General features: G+C 43.8%; 1 protein-coding gene across 3 annotated transcripts in view; it reads left to right on the forward strand.

Annotated features, from left to right (window-relative positions):
• The window catches only part of oxr1a (oxidation resistance 1a), a 153724-nt gene that overhangs the window by 49704 nt on the left and 84518 nt on the right, over window positions 1-19502 (forward strand). For all 3 annotated transcript variants that reach the window (XM_041941833.1, XM_041941837.1, XM_041941834.1), the window contains exon 3: window positions 18833-19029. In XM_041941833.1, the coding sequence (XP_041797767.1) occupies window positions 18833-19029 (197 nt within the window). The remainder of the gene's footprint in view (window positions 1-18832; window positions 19030-19502) is intronic.

Here is a 19502-nt window from a genome sequence, read left to right on the forward strand (position 1 = left end):
ACCGCTCCGGTTCTGATTCGCTAGTGGCTAAAAATACACAGCAGCCTCATTAGGGACTAAAAATACGCAGCAACCCACCTCTAAAATCCACTTTGTTGATGGATGGGTATTAGTGAGGATAATGCAGCGCAGATGATAACTGTTTGTCAGCGATATTTAGAGCCTCGTTCCTATGGATATGTGGCACATATGTCAAAGAAAGGCCTGTGTCACAGCATGCACGCACGAAGGATCACAAATCTGCCGAGCAGGTCGCTCACATGGTTTCAGTGTTTACTGTTGGCTCGGGAGCTGAAACAGCTTAGCCTCTGTGCACAGCCGGGCATGAATGAGCTTGTGCTGTAGTTAATGCACCTGGAGAGCACGATTTTGTTGCCCGTCAGTGAGGTGTAATAAACACAAATTTTTGATGTGTTTACGATGCAGTTCTGTGTCACTGTGTATTAGTGTATTAGTAACGTCTTCTGACAAGGGTGTTTGCATTTTTGCTGAAATTACTTCATTTTTGAAAAGTCAATAAATATGTGCAGTTTTTTTTATTTTTGGTCTGGTTTGAGATTGCAGGTAAGTGATGTGAAAAGCAGTTACAGGAGAATAAATGAGGTTAAAAGAGCGCTTGAGCGAATGACAAGAAGCAAGAGCCTCGCTCTCGCAACCTCTGTCATTTTGAGCCATCATGAGTGTTTGAAAATAGTAATATTCGCACGTGAATGGTTTATCTGTCTTCTCGAGAACCCCGTCCACTGTGGTGGCAATTGTTCTTTTGATGGACTGCCATCTTCAGCGGGAGTTCATCGCTCAATTGAAAACCGTTTATTGAGTGTCAGCAGTGTGAGGGCAAGCAGCATGGAAACTGGCATAGGAGGAGCAATTTGGAGATTTCTGAGAAGCAGAGGAGTAGATTAGGGGGTGTTGAACTGGATAAAACTGTCAGCAGCATCTACTCCAGACCTCCTCGAGCACCAGATGTACAGTCTGCTGCAGCCTCAGGGCAGCAGACTCTCAGATTTAAAGAATCACTCCACACAGGTGTCGGATCGATTTGCAGCTCGGGCACTTTTTGTCCTCTAACCCGTCTGCATCTGCATACCACTCTGTTCTTCTGAATAAGTATAAAGTTCGCGAAGAGGGTGGCCCGCCTGCTCTTAAAAGCAACACACGCTTTGAACGCTGCAGCCGTGAAACCCGTTTCACCTACAGGCCCCTTAATCGCAGCACACTCAGCCGATAAAGAGAGCAGCGAAATATTATCTTAAACTGACTTCCTTCAGTTTGTGTTGCTAATTAATGCCGAAGCAGCTGGGCAGTTCATCCCTATTCCTGTGACGACACCTTATTGTGAGGGAGGTGGGTGAGTGCGGGCCGAGCTGCGGGAAGCTAACAGATGTCCCGTTTGAGCTGAGCTGTGCCGGGAATATCAAGTGTAGCTGCCTGCGTAGCGGTAGTTGGCTGCTGTAGCATCAAGACAGGCTGTTCACTAAGTGCTGCCCGGTGGGAGAGATCAGTCATCTCTCTCTCTCTATCAGCCTACCTGACACCAACACTGCAAGTCGCATCATGACCCGGAGTCTCATTCGGTCACATGTGACTGTGTTACTGCATGATGAGTGGTCAGTGTAAGCACTGCGTTTTTCAGAATATCAAGTTAAAGAATGAGAACATGAATTTGCAGAAAGGAATGCTTTAATGTTGTTTGTTAGGTGTAAAAATGACTTTTTGCGGGTCAGACTATTTCTTGGACCTCTCATGATTCCACAACTCCACAAAGTTCTGTTGCCCGGCTAAAATAAAATCCAGATAATAGCACGTGTCGTGTTTACGCGTCAGTTTTTGCGTCTATTAAACGAGCATAATGTGTTGCTAAGTTAGCTTTAGGGTTCCTGAAATGGAGATTTTGCTATCTTTGATTAGAACCAGGCTTGTTTTTTTTACCCCCTTCTTCCGCTAAGCTAGTCAGCTGCATATTTACAGCACAGACATGAGAGTGCTATCGATCTTCTCATCTAACTCTTGGCAGCGACGAGCCTTTTTCCCAGAATGTTGTTCTTTTAAATGAATTAGAATTCAACCCACGTCGCCTCATCCTGACTGTGCTGTGGAACTCATCTGTTCATTCATTCTGGCTTTACTGCTTTACTTTAGTGACAGGCTAACGGAGGACTTCAGATTTGTTGTTGGTTAGCAAGCAGCCATAAATTACCCACACTTTTTTCAGTCTATTTTGCCAAATTTATGAAGGTAATGGCTCAAAATGCCTGTTTCTGAGTGTCTCATAGATGACATTTACGCTGACTGGATCGTCAAAGTCATGCGGCAGCAATCACATACCGCTGTCAGAAGCCCACCGCCTGCATGTCCAGTCCAACGATCAGTGTCAGGTTTAGTGTGTGGTCAGTGAGGCGACAATCATGCCTGCAGTGTGCATGGCAGCTCCATCTTCATCAATGCATTAATATGTGTGCCCGTATTTGCGCTGAATGCAACTCATTGTAAAGCTCTTTATACTACTGGTGGGATAAGCCGCTGTGTAAATTCAGTCCTTGGACCATTTACATCTTTAGGCTTTAATGGAGATGTTAATGGCCTCTTTTCAGCCACGTTATAGCCAGTTAGCTAATACATCCGTGGTGACGAGGCTCGGTGTCGTGTAGAACAAGAGGGCGGACGGGAGCACCATCAATCAAAGCTGTGGTAAGCTCCGCCTTCAGGATGCATTGATTGGCTTTGACAAATTTCAAATCCAATTCACTGTTTCATTGATTCCTCCCACATTCAAACCACATTTCCTGCATGCAACACGCTAGCACTTGCAGGACAGCGGAAGTAAGACTTTCTTCATTGTTTTCAAAACAAAATTTGGGTCAGTGCTGTCGTGTTGCTACGACAACAATATGAGCGATTAATTCTTTCAATCATCTTTTTCTCACTTTTAGTTCAGGCATGCAAACTTGCTCAGGTTAATGTCATTGGGATCATGGATTTATAATAGCGATTAGCTAGAGTAAAAGGAATTCACATAGCGCAGCAACGTCATCTCTGCTTGTTTGGTTAATGGCAGGCGAATTGTAGGACCACAGAGGTCGAAGGAGATCGATCCTTTCACAAACCTGAATGCAGATTTCAGCCTTTTCAGTTCGACTGGAAAGCATCACATGCACTTAGACCCAAAGTCAGAGGAGTGGGCTTCAGCTTTTCTCTACTGATTTGGTGCGAGTCAGTCTCCTGTGATTGACAGCTGCCCAGAGACCTCCTGGAGGCTCTGTCTTCATTTGCCATGTCCGTCGCAACTGTCACTTTCTATCTAGGAGCTATTCTTTCTCTTAGTGGTCCGGCTAGCACCCTTGTCTTGTTATTGTTCTGGGAGACGGAGATCGAGCCTCTGACACTCCTTATGTCATCTTTTGTTATTGAAAGCTTAAGTACCTGCCAGCTGCTTTTTATATAAGCAAATCATAGTTTCCCTCATAGTGAGTGAGCAGGTGTGTTTGTGTTTGATTGTGGGAACGCACAAGAGATTACGGTGTTAGATTTATTAAACCAGACGACTCCCATTTCCCCTGCATTTCACTTTTACATCAGTTTAATTGTATCACACTCGAGTAAGCTAATGTCTGTGCTCAGTGAATTTCAGCGAGCCGCAGAATGTGCCAAGTGTTGCCAATGGTGCCTGCTGCAGAAGGGCATCAGGTTGACCAGCTTGAGCCAACCAGCCTGCCAACTGACAATACGGGGGCAGAGAGAAAGAGAGAGAGGGAGGGAGGGAGAGAGAGGGAGATGTGTGTGGTGGGAGGATGAAGCCTGATGAGAAGAAAGTGGGAAAAGGCCAGAGAGAAGGAGTTAATTCAAGAGACAGAGTGAGACAGAGAGGAAGGTGGAGGTGGAGATGTGTTAGCGGGTCACTCTGTGGAACTGCAGCAGAGCAAACAAAAGCACATTAAATCTCATTTCATGAATACACCTGATGTAGCTGACCCGTCACAAATATACCCCTTGAACAACACCCAGGATTCGTGTGAGCTGATCAGCTGGTGCCAGTGACACCAGTGGTGACAGATGCCGGTGCCTCCAGCCAGTCACTTCTTTCTGTCCCGCAATGAACATGCAGAAGAGGGCAGAGGCTGAAAATCAGCGCATGAATCTTATGACTGAAGACCGCACTGAACATATTGAGCTTTTTAACTCCTGTAGTTAAACAAAGCAGCTGTGAATTCAGTCTCTTTATTGACGTGATAATAATTTCATTAAACACGATCGAATTTGACCTTCTGGTTTTGAGAAAGTCTAAATATTTCTAAGAACTATGTCTAATTTTGTTAACTGTTTGATGTTAGACCATATTATTGTCTATTGTCCAAGTCTCTGCTGTATAGGCGGTGGTCATACAAGCCTTTAAACTGATTCCAAGAACTTCAGTTGAGCTGAAAGTTAATATGATTTTGAGCAGCATGTGATGCCAGCATCCGAGAGGTGGGCGCCTCCATAGGAAACAAAGGCTCAGCCAATCCAAGGCCATTTTGCCAGTGAAGGTGTAGAGTCTGAGTCTGTCCATATGGAGACAGCGGGACTGCTCTTTGTTGCTTCAAGGACACGGTGCAATTGAAATGGACGGGGTCTGACACAGGGGTTTTTTGTGCAAATTAGAGAGCGCGGCCAATCAAACGTTGCCTCTGCAAATGACGCCCACCTTTGCCACGGGTCAGATGACGGGATTTATATCATGGCCAGTTTTTTTTGTCTGTCTTTCAGATGGACACAAAAAAGGAAAAAGGGAGTGAGAATGTTTTTGTTAACCTTCGCATTGATTTTGTGTTTTCCAGAATGGTGCATCCGTCACACCAGATCACCATGAATCACTGAACCCCCTGCCCACACTTGTCTCAAAGCTTCTCTAATAACAACCGAGCAGACTAATTAGTAACAGCAGATATATCAAGCAAGTTCATCACAAGAAAAAAGAAAGTTCTGCGACTGGAAATTCCTCTACCTATGAATTTATTTATTTTTTTAAAGTTAAATGTATTTACCCCTTAAAGGAGGGTTGGAGAACCTTTTTCCTATTTGCCATTTCAGTCTTTAGAACATCCTTAAAGGGCCATACTGAATTATTGAACACATACTGCCTGAGTTCTGACTGAGGTGTCTGATGTCAAATGGTTGTGGTGATGATGATGATGATGATGATGATACTCACAGCAGGTTTTCCAGATTTGGCTTAGTCAGTCTTCAACAGCAGAGTCTTTGGAAGACTAGGTTTTGAGCTGTTTACTTTTCATGTCCTGAAACCTCTCAGCAAACGCCTGAAGGAGTTTTCACACTCAGCAGCATATTCAGATGTCATGGGAGGCTTTTGTTCTTGCAAAGTAGGAAAAAACACAGTGATGATTTTCACATTTGAAAGCAGAGAGCTGAGAAGCTGCTGGAGCTTGAGGTTCAGCTCTGAGAGGTTCTTTGTAATGTCCACCATGAAGGTCAGATCACAGAGACACTTGCTCTCACTGAGTTTCCACATCAGGTTAATCTCGATTATTTCAGACAAACTGACACTTTGGAACAATTGCACTTTGTCTGGTTTTAGCAGCTCCACAGCAGCAACAAGGCCACACCACAAAACTCACCCGCATAACACCGTCTCTGTCAAAATGTGGTCTGAAAGCTCCTTGTTGGGCATCCAAACTCCACTGAAGAGCACTAACTTTATTCAAGCGCATTCGTCCTGCAGCTCATCCAGTTTAGCATGTGTTAGGGCTGTAATGATGGTCGAGATGAGCCTTTTCCATCACCGTGAGCTCGTCCCCACCCCTCGTTACAGCATTTGTCCATTTCACTTGCCCGGTGTGACACTCCGCATCTACTTTTATTGCCATGATGACAGTTGCCATGATGCACTGATGTGTTATCAGTTGCCACATGCGTGATGCATTCAGGGACCAATCAGAAGAATGTGTTAGCCTGCTATTTTATGTTATTTTCACACTGCTGTAAGACTCAGCTAGCTAAGCATAACAGTGTCATCATTTTGTATTGTCTTCATAATGAGAAATTATTAGGAAATAGAACTAATAGACAGGTAAAATAACAATTTTCCAAAAAATTCCCAAAATCTTTGGGCAAATTTGACCTCTGCCTTTTATTCATGTGGCATGAGATGTGTTTACAGGGTTTTTCACTGCAGTTGAATAAGTTGTCTGTCCAGCAACAAATCAGTGCGTGTTCTCAGGTTTCGTATTAATTGCAGCAGTTGGTGGTTGTGGGAAAATGCACTTTTGTTGCTCAGAGTTTTCTCTGCGTTATTGTTTCTAACAAATTAGATGCAATGTGGGAAGCCAATAACTATGATAATTAAAACTCTCCTTTTCATCTGTGCTATGTCGTCCGCCCCTCCTGTTCTTTCCAGCCGCTATGATCCAACATGACATAACACTCCACACGCTGCTCAAACTGCCAATATTGGAACACATCTCTGATTTCTGCACCGCCACAAGCCACGGTGGCATGACGCTGCATCCACCACTTCTGCTGACCAATCGTTTCGCTGCCTGTTGCCGGTGCTCAGCAAATGAGAGCGCGAGAGCAGGACCGAGGCTAGCAACGAGGAGGAGAGGGAGGGGGAGGGGGAGGACAGCGGAAGACTGCAGTAGCAGCAGTAACATTCCCAAGGCCCCGCGGATACACACTGAATCATAGGCCGAAGGCTGTGTGTGATTGAGCGGCTGAGTCTTACGGGGTGTGTTTGTGTTTGTCGCCAAGATGGGGACAAAGAGTGCAAGTGTGCATGCCTTTTTCTCCTGTACGTGTCTGTATTTGCTGCATGAGTGATACAGAGCCAGAAAGTGAGGGAGAAAAACATGCCCCGCAGTCAGAGCCAGGCACTTAATGAAGCAGTGATTTTTCTTTTTTCTTTCTTCTCTTTTCCCTCCCCGCCTTGTGTCAGCTAAGATAATTCCTCTGTTAGTCAAGTGAAAGGCCGTGGCTGTGGGGTGTTTCTGTGTGATATTGACACATTTTAGGAAATGAATAGCAGCCTTCCCCCAGCTGTGTGCCTACGAGCCGAAATGTTGATTTATGGACCAATTTTTGATCACAATGGAGCTGTTCGACATTGTTGGCAGATGCTGCTAAGTGATGGAGAAATCATTAGACGTAGCTTAAGGGCTAGTTGGCTGGTGAGGCATTTTGTGCGCGGGTGTCCTCGTCTGGTATTGTTTTAGCTTGAATGCTGTGTGTGATCAGTTAAGGGTTGTTTTAAGTGTGCAAACTGCTGTCTGGGGGATTTCATGGTTTTTAAACTCTCAACCCTCGGCCAGACTGCGTTTTAAATTGAAGGACAAATTCAGGTACACTTGTGTTACTGTTCTGGCTCTGCGGTGGTATAAGGATAGGATATAATTTTATTATATCCTTCATTTGAGTACCAAAAGGTTCCCCTTTCAAAATTCAACTTAAGGAAAAGTACAGAATTCTTATCAGTTAAATGTACTTAATGTATCAAAAGTAAAAGTACACGTTCTGCAGAAAAAGCCCCCCGTGTAAGTAGCATTTTATTATTATTATAATATATATATATTATTATTTTTTGTAGCAGGTCTGGAAGGAGCTAGTTTTAACTTAACTTCTCATTAGGGACTTTAGCAACGTGGTTCCCAACATGGGCATCGGGCCCCCTCAAATGGTCACAAGATAATTTTGCGTGATGATTAATGAGGTGGCAAAGAAGAAAAAACAAAATTCTGCTACACAAATTTATAGTCATTTTTATTCAGCCTTTTTTTTTGTAAAATACTGAGTACTTTAGGATCTGGGAAGTTTAAAGTTCAAAGTAAAAGTCCTGCATTCAAAATGTACTTAAATATGAAATTAATTTGAAGTATCAGAAATACTCATTATGCAAAGACACGCCCCCTGTTATTGTTTTATTACATCAGTGTCACTGCTACATTAACACATGAGCAGCATCTTAGAACTTTAGAACAGCACATGGTTTGGATTGAAAGTGCTACAGCACTGAGTTCAGGGGCTGTTCGTCTTCATCGTTACAGTAATAAGATTAAGGTCGGGGACAGCCATCATGGTACGATTGTAGCTTTTCAAGGTGGAGGTATTTTAATAGTTTGAATCACATTGCATATTCTCATTATAGCTTTTTAAGATCTAAATCTGCAAAGTAACTAGCAACCATAGCTGCCAGATAAATGAATTCAAATAAAAGGTACAAAAATTGAATCTGAAATGTAGCTGAGTACAGTACCTCAAAATTATACTGAGGTACAATACTTTCCACCACTGCACCCACATTTTTGCATGTTTCACACCTTATGTCAAGCTAATGGCCAGTAAATTATGGTGGTCCATGTTTACTGAATAAAAGTGATGCCATGCAGCACAAAAAGCCAAAAGAAGCCACCACTGCTCCAGCACAATCAGCCAGAAGGTCATTCAGAGTTTCCCTGGTTGTACGCTGCAGTTCTGTCTTGTCTCAGTAACAGATCTCACTTCCTTATTACAGTGTAACAGCAGAGAGTGAAACTCTCTCTCTCACACACGCACTTACACAGAGAGAGAAAGAGCTTCTCATCCTTTTATTCTCCCTTCCACCCAGACTACAGGAGTTGGCCTCTATCTGCCTTCACCGCTGGGAAACAAAAAAGCGAGACGTAAAAAAAGTCAAAGAAAACGTCGGGGGTCTTAAAGAATTCAAAAAACAGGGAAAAAAAACAAGCATTTGCTGAACAGATGTGTCAGGAATGGAAAAGTCACATCAAACTGGATATGCAGCTGAGAGGGAAATGCAAAGTGGACACCCACTCAGCGAGGAAACCGTGCGCCTCACTCCTCAGTAATGGGAAGGCTCTTTAATGTCTTACATAAAGGAGATGGGAGGGGGTTTTGCCGTTTGATTGCTTCGTTCAACCCCGGCTCAAGGACTGGTGCTTAAAAGATGCTTTCAAACAGTGCATTCAAACTCTGAATGACAAATGTTGCATTGTTTTTCCTGTAAAATGGACGCGCAGCCACACCCGAATCAAGCATGCAGGAATTAACAACGCAGCGCGGGTCGTCACCCTCACTCTTCATCTGCTTTGCGGCTGGCCTTTAGCTGCTACCCTGGCCACTTTTACGCCAGAGGCAGCCTAAGTGTGAAGCATTGGTCCAAACTGCCACATAACCCCCTGACTCAGAATTGCTGCTCTGGCATTTAGCAAGGGCAGATGAGCGTAATGCGGCGTAGAGCTCCATACATCATTATGCAGAGGTGTCCGACAGCAGAGCAGAGAGCGGCGAGGTCCAGCCGTATTTCATTAGGCTTCTGGATATAACAGAGGGCCTCATTAACATGCATGGCCACAGGTTGCTGCTGCCCTCTCTCCCTCCCTGTGTGTCAGCATCGGAAGCGCAGCCTCAGTCTGACGGCCTCGGCGGCGACTGACTCATTCTTATTAAGCTTAAGCTAGTCCACAGTTGTCCAATTGTTTTGTTATGATTGCCTGCCTCGGAGACCGCAGGAATTGAAATCCCTGCAATCCGTTTTAAAAAGTAATTTGATACAAGTCTGATGGATGGCGTGAAGGCGAGAGGATGTTGACAAGAGATGATTAGCAGATACTGCGGACATTATTCCCTCAGGATTAGAGGACATCTCCTCGTGCTTTTGTATGTAAACCTAATGAGTCCTCAAGTTTCCCATGATGAGGATAACAGAAGGCCTAATTAGTTTTTGGAATTCATAATTGATTAATCAAGTCTGTAAAACAAAGTGACTCATGCCAAGGCCGGGTATTGATATCCTTTTTATTTTTTTGGGCCTGTCTGAGATGTTTCTGTTGCACAGGCTCACAGGTTTGCTCAGATTTGTAGCCTTCTTTTTCTCTGATTTACAGTTGAAATAATAATTTCTCCGTTTTTAGACAGTGTGGCTCCTTGTGTTTGGACGATATCTTTATAATCCTCAGATCGTTTTGCTGTCAGACCTCAGGTATCATATCATTTAAAACATTTCAAACTAAACCCAGTGCCAAGCCGTAAACCCACGCATACAGGCAACAACATTTTCTTTCTGAATACAGCTGGAATGAGGTTGAGCAGTGAGAAAGTTGTGGGCCGTAAAACCAAAACAATGAGCTGAAAGATGCTAAAACGCTCCGTAGAGGAGAGGGGAACTGCAGAGTTGGGTGATCTTGCATTGCAGGCAGTTTGTGTCTTTTTTATTTTCTGTCTGATTTTTCTCAAGAATCATAAATATAAATGTGAAACAGTTGTACAGGCCTGCTCCAAAAAAGGAAAAAAATCATGTTTATAAGGCTCAACACAATATGCTAATATTAAATGATAACTGTTGTGTGCATGGATCCAATTCATGCCAGATGTCCCCACTTCTGTCCTTTGTCCACAGTTGTCTTCCGCTTAAATCCAGATTATATTTCACTTCCAGAGATTTCAACTGTTCCTTCCATTTCTGCAGTAAATCATAAGCCCTCCCATCGATTACAGTCCTATCTACCTCAGAGATCATAGAATTCCACGTGGAACAACAAGGAGGGTCATCCCTGACCCACTTCACCACGATGGCCTTCCTCGCCGGCACTATAAGCAACGGGGCTACTTCCTCATTTTGTTTGAGACAGTCAGGGACATTTCCATGTAGACATAAAAGCGGATTTGCTGACACCTTTCGAACTATTGCTGCATTGACGTTTTGGCATACTGCACTCTGGGAGTAACTGAATTTTGCGTCCCCACAAGCACTGCAACCTCGGTCCTGCATGAGTTTTACATTTGGGACAATTTGTTGAAATTCCTGCTTTATCTCGACTGTAAATATTTGACTAATGTACACCATGTCAATACCAAGTTGTCCAAGTTCAAACTCAATATCTCACAATAAAATATAGATATAATGTGGAGTGGAGTCAGTGGACAAGTGCACATAATGTGTAACCTGGAAGAATTTGTAGAAGTCCTTTTTTGTCAATGATTTAAATGTTTTAAATCTCCCATCTCAGAAAGATCGTAAACTCTAGTCAAGGCAGCTCTTTGTCAAGGGGTAAAATTTGGTCCTGCTCCCTGTGATGATCTCTTTTGTAGCAGGTCTAGATGGAGCTAATCTTGTGTGGTTTTATACCAGCTGCTACTCCCTCAGTATTCAGGTTTTGTTTGATAGCCATTGCTAAAGGCTCTACAGCCAGAGCAAATAGGAGACAGCGGGCTTCCTCGAGCCGTGCCGCTTGTTAATTTAAAGGGAGCAGATAACAGACTGCAGGTTTTATATAAGAGTTTAATCCATCCCAGAACGTTTGACCCAAAACCAGATCTCATTACTTCAAACATATATTCCCATACAGTTCTGTTGAAGGCCTTTTCAGTGTGGAAATAGTTTTATCAACTGCTTCTAGTTTGGAGATTGATCCTCTGATATCTGAGGAAAAGCTGATTTAAGAAGGAACCTGTCCTGAGCCTGTCCAAGTCATTCATTAAACTATAGAAATTGACATTAAGTTTGATGTGTCACATCTGGTTTTGTTCCATTGTAAGCTTCCTCTTTTTTCTTTTGGCTTGTATACGAGATTATCATACCACACTTATAAGCCTTAGAAGCATCCCGCTCAGCTCCATCCTTTTCATTAAGTTCTACAAATGAATTGGTTTGATCGTTCAGAAATTTAATACGTTTCTCATCCAATAATGGTCCACGTGGTCAGATGTGGCCCATATCTACAGCTTCAAATAAATAAATGACTTCTAATCAGTGTGTGGTGCTGACAGATGAGGCTGAGTGAAATGTACATTGCTTTGAAAGTGGGTTATAATGTGTCCATATGTCCTACAGATCAAACTCCTTGACCTTTTGGATTGAATTGTCTGAGAGGGAAGTCGGTCCATCATTAGGCAAGACCTACAGTTAAAGCCACTCCTATTATCATAAGTGTGCAGTCCATATCAGCTAGTTCGGCAAAGGTTCATAAAAGGCTTCATCTTGGACATTAGGACCATGGACATTTCCTAACTCCATGTTTACAGCGTGTAGCCCCCTTTCAGACTCTTCACAGGAAGCCGTGACAGTAGATGAGTATCTTACCCCAACTTCTCTTAGTAATTTGCAGGCATTTGCAGCCTCCTTTCTCTTTGTGTTACATTTCAAGTAACAGTATTGACAAGCACAGCTTTAAAACTATTTGTTCCTGCAGTTTTGGAAGAGGGATAATATCATCTGCCCACCTTGAATCCCTTGCAGCAGCTTGATAAAGATATGAGATCGCTGATCATTAGTCACTGACCCCCTGTGTATTCTCTAAATTGGGCTCCTTTGCAAAACATAAATGTGCCGAGGTTTTTCCCTCCCTTTTCTTTCGAAGTTACATAAGCAGCCTTCAGAGTATTGGGACTCTAAGGCATCATTACTGTCAGATGGGTCATTGTGTTGCCAGCGCTGTAACAGAGTATGACGTCGACCCAGCCTTCCCTTATGGGCTTTATATAGAACAGCACCCTATCAGCTTCTAAATGTAAATACCAGTTCCCTGAAAAAATGTGTTATGTTGTTGCTGCAAGGCAAGCAATGGGAAGCGAAGCAAAGAGGAGGAATGGAAGGCAATGCAAGCGCAGCCCCCTTTTTTCTAGGTCTAATCCCTCTTAGTAGGGGAGCGATAAGCGTGTTTTGACTTAGCCCCAAATTTCCTGTTGTTTATGCGTCCTTTGCCAAACCACGTGGATCCCTGTAGAGTCGGATAATCTTAGTGATGCCAGTTTGGCAGGGCTGCAAATATATCACTGCCTCCTGGCCCAGGTCAGACCACAACAGCGGGGCAGAAAACAAAATGCCTGTGCGTCTGTTTGCCTTCATTTTTCCCTCCCTCTATTCATCTTTGTGTGAGCGTTTCCTCGTAGATAGGAATCTGTCACAGCTGGTGGCTTTGTTGACGTGTGCCTCTCAGTCCTCTCCGGTGCTCATGAGCTCTATGTTTGCAGGGGAGATGGAGATTGGTGCAATCACGGCTCAGGATGAAGCTTATTTACCCAGAAAAAAAAAAAAAATCCACCCACCCTAACGTCAAACCAATGGCATCACGAGCAGCCAGTTCCTCACTGGTGTGAGAGGAAAAGCCTCTTAATCTTGCCGCAGTTTCCTAACAGGGTCTTTTTCTGGCTTTCAAAGTGAAGAAGGATGCATGGGTTGCCAGCTAGGCTGTGAAACGATGCAGAGCAGGACAACGGGGAGTCCTCACACACAGTAAACATTACATCTGATGCTGTAAAGTCCTACTGTTGTATGCGTGAGTCATGCATATCAATCACACTCCAAATAATTCAGATTGACGGTGTGCACAGTTCAACACTTGAAGTTTCCAATCACACTATAATGGTGCTGTTTGTTTGGAATTGCGGCGGTCTTTGTTACAGGTTTGAATCTTCTGGTGTGAAATGTTCCTGTTTTGGCTCGGCCATCATCACAGTACACTTAAGTTAATGGGAACCTGCTGTGAAAGTCATGTTCTTAACTTAGATAAGGGATATAATGCTCATTTGTTGCTCCATTAACAGCAATGAGAAACAGAAGCCGCTGAACGAAGCTCTGAGGGCTCTATTACCTGAGTCCAGATTCTGCAAGCCCCGTAATGTTATGCTCACAGCTGGGTGAGTGGACATTATACATGACTTTGCTGACCACAACTCTCCTCATGGTGTACAAAAATTAGAAATGAAGGGACAAAAATGGCATCCCGTACAGCATTTTTCGCATTCGTGCACTTGACTCATGTTGGCCCGCTGTCCCTCGGGGGTCCGCGCAGGTGATCCGCCAGAGTTTGTGACCAGGACATTGTTACCGGAGCGCGGAGCCTGAGGCGGGTGGGAAATCTTGGCACCACAAAGCCTGTAAATAGAAGAAAATGCTGACCGCGCAGTACACATACCGCAGCATGGAAAAAAAAAACAAGCATTATCGGACAGAAACTCAACAATGGAGAGCTGGAGGTGGAATGTTTGGGGACGGCGAGGAGAAAAATCAGCACCGTCCTGTGCTACCGTCAGTTTCCGCAGTAAGCTGTTAGTTTTGGCGTCAGTTTTAAAACGGTGTCAACCCTCAGCTCAGTCCATCACCGAGCTGACGTAGGCCAGCCCCTTCTGTCAAAGCATTACAGTTCATCACAGGATCATACGACATGGTGTTGTACAGCATTAGGCTCGTCGCGCTGGGAGAATTGGTCTAAGTCCTTCCAGAAAACAAAGTCTTACTAGTTTTGAATCAAAGCTTCGCATTCAGATTTAAATGTTTTTCCTCAGAATCCAGCATTTCAGAAAGAAGTTGTCTCGACATGCGCCCTGAAGGTCTGCACCGAAGCTGATGCATTGTAACCCAAGTTCTCCACGAAAATCAACGCATCCCCTGCTCTGCGCGTCAGAGCACATTAAACTCAACCCCCCCCACACACACACACTTTTAGCTGCTATTTAGGTTTATGGATGTCAGGTCAGTCTCGTTTTGTCATTCATTAGAGATGGCGATGCATGAATGCAGTGACGCTCACTGAATGCACTTTGGTTTCCAGACAGTAGTGAAAGGACAGTGTGGAGTGAATGGCACAGCTGGAAGCAGGGGCGTTGCCTGTAATGCTCAGTCTCTGTTTTGACTCCAGTTTTCTACCATCTCTGATCATCTCCTGGGTGTTTTGACTCGGACTTGTCTTGGAGTGGGTCAAATGTCTCGCCTATTACAGTCTTTGGCCTCGGCCAAGGCCAGTCGGATGCTTTTTTGGCTTTACACCGTCGCTTCATTTCCATTGTTTGTCACTTTATGTTCAAATGCGTTAAAGAAATCACAATTTCATGTTGAGTGCACTTTTTAGTGTTGCAAGAATATTTTATCCCCTAAATTTATATTCTTCTGCAGTTGTAGTTATGATTCCAGCAAATAATCAACAATTAGGCAGATGTACATTGTTTCCTGTTCTTATCAGATTTCTGACTTCTTAAATCCAAAGGACTTTACTGAATGATTGAAGTTATATCGCTGTTTACAACAGTCAACAGTACAACAACACTGAAAAATCATAATGAAGATTATTGAATGGGATCTGTTTTGTTCTTTTGGGCTCGATGTCAAGGCTGTTTTGAGGGGGCTTGGGCTTGGACTGCTCTCAAACGTGACTTAAAGTGGTCTTCACTACAGCCCAGCACTGCTCCAGTGCTGCAAGGTATTCATCCACAGTTGTTAAGGTTTGCGGATTACACTATTCTGAGTCTAACTGACTTGAGTTCAGCCTTGTCAACAGTGAGTTTTGAGCTGCTCTCACTTCCTCTTCAGATTAAATGCCTAAAAACTCATCTCTGTTCATCAAAATGACATATTTAATGCCTTACATTGGCTTAGATTATGCTACACCTTTACCTTCATGTATTATGTGTGGATCTAAGCAGTGCCCGCCGCTGTCTCCACCCACCCCTCCGCCGCTCCGCTCTCCTGAAGCTTCAACTCTGCTCATCAGACACACAAACCTCACCAGCAGCTTCGCTACCTGACAAACTGTTCTGAGCAACATTCACACCCCCAAGACATGTAAAGAGTCCCGTCAGTGTTTGGCAGGGATCATTGTGTAACTTGGCACGCTAACGATGGCTAACATTATCTAGCACAGTGCAGGTGTGTTTGGTAGCTCTCGACAGGTAAAATACAAGAAAAACAACCTTGTCAGCACCGACATGTTGGCTCATACTCGCTGTGTCCCGAGGATGAATGTTACCAATCAGCCTGTTTACCTGTGGAATGATCCAAACAGGTGTTTTTAGAGCGTTCCACAACTTTCCCAGTCTTTAGTTGCTCCTGTCCCAACTTGTTCGTGAACATCAAATTCAGAATAAGCACATATTTACAAAAATCAATGAAGCTGATGAGGTCAAACATTAACTATATCGTATTTGTGCTGTCCTTAATGGAGTATATGTCAAAAATAATCAGCAAATTATCACATTATGTTTTTATTTATGTTTTACTTAATGTCCCAACTTCTGAGGGTTGGACTTCTCTCATATGTCCTGTTGCATATAAAAAAGTTTGCATGGAAATGTTAGCAAGGTTAAAAATTAGATTTTTAATTGGAGGGGCTGTTTAGGAACTGATGCTGAGCCGCTGAGAGCTCCATTGGTGTTGTCTAGAAAAGATGGGTAGTGCATTTGTTGTTTTTGGAGTTTTGCAGTTTTGTTTCCTCGCTGTCGGTGTAATCATGTGCTGCGTAGTCTCCGTTTGCTTTAGGACTGTCTGTTGATAAGTTGAAGTTGAAGTTCTGGACCGGACTCCATCTTTCACTGTAAAGCCTGTCACATGCCTGTCAGGCAGTGCTCCATTAATAAATTGGTGCTTGATTGAACTGTGCTGTCATGCTATGAAAAAGCATGAATGAACAGCGCACTGCACACAATCACACGTCAACATTTATATGCTGTTGACACACCCATCACTGTTTGCAGCTTTGTTTATCAGACACACACTTTAACACATTGATTCTGTCTCTTCCTTCTCATTTGATCTTTTGACACACGCACACACATGCACACACACACACACACACACACACACACACACACAAACACGCACACACACACGGTTGGTCTTGATACCGTTTGGCCTTGCAGCTCAGTGTAACAGCTAGAAGAGGGGCTTCTGCTCTGCTGATGAGACAGTAATTAGTACTAGCTCCAAAGGGAGTGGAGATCGACTTCACGCAGCTCTCCCCATCTCTGTGGCTCTGCCTGTCTCTCTCTCGTCCTCCACAGCCACTAACAGCAGCAGCAGCAGCAGTAGCAGCAGGTCTCTGCTTCTCGCTCATCCTCCAGCCTCATTATGTGCCATCCAAACAAAGAGGCAGCTTCAACAAAATATTCATTAGCACAGTCTGCCATATAACTTCTTCTGCCTTTGTTTAGCTTTGTGAAAGCTACCGCCGCACGCAGTTCTGTAAGGAGAAGATAAAACACGAGGTAGGAAAATCAATAAAAATAGAACAGCAATGCAGTCCATTAAGGGCTTTTTTAGCTTTAGTTGAATATATTTGTGTGTGTGTGTGTGTGTGAGACTAACTGAACTAAAGACTTTGGGGAACACTTCTGTGTAGCAGAAGCATAATTTCTCCTGGTGTTTACTCACAGCTCGGCCGGCTCCTCTCGCCTCCTCTGGACCGTTTGGGTCTTTCATTTAGAAAGAACACACACACAGAGACGGGCGGCACTTCCATGGAGATTATGCATTTTCATTAGCCAGTTAGACACTATGTCATGTGTGCTGCTTTGGTCCATCAGGGGATGGGAACTAGGGTGAAATGGGCAGAAAGATTCTGTTCGCTTCAGCAGTTTTGCTGGAATGATTGAGAGTGTGTGAGGGAGCGAGGGAGCGGAGTGCTGGGGATCTTGTATTGCTGTTTCAGGACTTTTTTGGACTATAGATAGATAGATGGTGTATCAGGAGCCATTTCCCCCCTTTTTTTTTTTTTTTTTTTTACTCAAAAGTTTTTACTGGAGTGCCCTAGTATGGTCTTGTTTTATTTGCTTTCTGTGAGGACGGTTTGTGTGTTAGTATACGTGTGTGAGAACATGCGTACGTGGATAAACTGCCGCTGAGTGTTTTGGGATTACCTGTTCAGATTAGCCCAGTGAACTCATTTATAAACTGTGCGCGCCCAAACCCAGGATCTCGTCATTCTTTTAAAAGGCTTTGAGGAGCTGTCGTAGGCAGATTTGATTTGACCTAGCTCAGCCAGCCAATACCTTTAATACGGTTTACATAAGCAGTCTAAAGCCTTTTCCAGTTGGGGAGAATGTGTAAGGAATATGTTTGTCATTCTTCACCGTGGCTGACATTTTCATTTGTGAACATTACAATGAGATTCCAGGAATGGCTGCAGCTCGCAATTAAACCAACTATAAAGAGAGACAACCGAACTCTCTGTAGTCGAGTTACATGTAGGCGCCATGTTTTGACAAGAAAGAAGAATGTGTGGAATAAAAAAGACAATATCATTTGTTCTGCTGTGTTAATCTTAATCCTTTGTTTTTAACTGTCCAACACGAGTCAGACAGTCTGTCCCTTTCAAAGGGAGAGAGCTGCAAAATTTCTCTTTTCGTTGTGAGCCAGAGGTGAGAACAGCTAAAAAGCTCTGATCAGAGGACCTCAGAGACCAAGTACTGACATAGAGCTGCAGTAGATCTCAGATGTAGGCTGGTGTGTGACCATGTGGAGCTCTAAATGTGATCAGAGGAGTCTTGAACTGGATTCTGGGCCACTTGCGAACCATTCAAGGGTGTTTTGCTAAAACGGGTGAAAATGGATTTTGCTATATGTCCAGATGGGATGAACTGAAAGCATAAATAATCACCTGCAACATGTTCACCACCACATACTACGATACATTTCTCCAGCATTTGTTCTTCAGGTTGTTACTCACAGAAATTTTCTCTCCAGCAAGGTCTTAACTCTGGGCTCCTGCTGTCCTCCTCCTGTGGGGGATATTGGATATTGCTTCATCCCTTTTAACTGTAGAGAAAGCTCTGCACTGGGCAAGCAGAGTGATGCTAATAAATTCACCCTTAACAAGGATGTGATTAGCCTATTGATTTCTTTCCTCCAACTTCCTTGCCACTGCAAAAATTGTCTTGCACAATTACATTTCTGTGTCATCGACAACCCCTGATGCAAATATGCTTTGATTGGCCTGTCCTTGATCAGTGAAGGTCACACAGCCTTTCCCGTTCTGCGGTGTATCCCCAGTGGCGTTGGCACATGCAGTCGTTTTCAATCCCCTGAACATGCCGGTAATGTTTTCTGCTTCTGTGGTTTGCTTGTGCCCCGCAGGCTGAAGAAGAAGTCTCAGTCGGTCGATATTGCCAGTCAAGGTTTCTCCCCGACTCTGGTGCCAGCCTCGCCCCTCAACAAGGCTGCACCACCTGTTGCCAAGACAACCACCGTCCTCGCCGTGCAGGAAAACAACACGACCAACTCGCAGCGCCGCAGCCCCCGGTGTGGCGAGCTGAAGAGAGGCTACACCATTGGTAAATGACACAGGGGCTGGGGCTCTTATCTGTTTGTTTGTGTAGCAACCGATGATGCTAAGTCTGCCAGATCATGTAATAACCTAAAAAAGTTTGTCTGTTTGGAAAAACTTTATTCATATCAATGGAGAAGAACATCTGTGAGGTCATGTTGTCATTTTAGTTTTGCCTATGATACATTATAACAGAAATGGAAATTCTTATTATCATAATATCAGCTATATCCTCAGTTTATCTACTGGAACATTTAATTAGATTTTGATGTCCAGTTATTACAGCTTCTGGGAGAAGGCTTGTTATTATTCTGAGTGTGTATGTAGGTGCGGCCATATTTGAAGTTCACGCTCTCTCTGAACTGTTGACACGCACTTCCTACTCAAGCAAGCTTCACCGTGTCACATCCACGGCCGGCTCTCCCCCTTTCCTTATCTTCTAATTCATTTCCTGCCTACAAATTATAATTACGTGACTCT

Source organism: Chelmon rostratus, chromosome 8 (assembly GCF_017976325.1).
Source record: "Chelmon rostratus isolate fCheRos1 chromosome 8, fCheRos1.pri, whole genome shotgun sequence".
Classification (NCBI taxonomy): domain Eukaryota; kingdom Metazoa; phylum Chordata; class Actinopteri; order Chaetodontiformes; family Chaetodontidae; genus Chelmon; species Chelmon rostratus.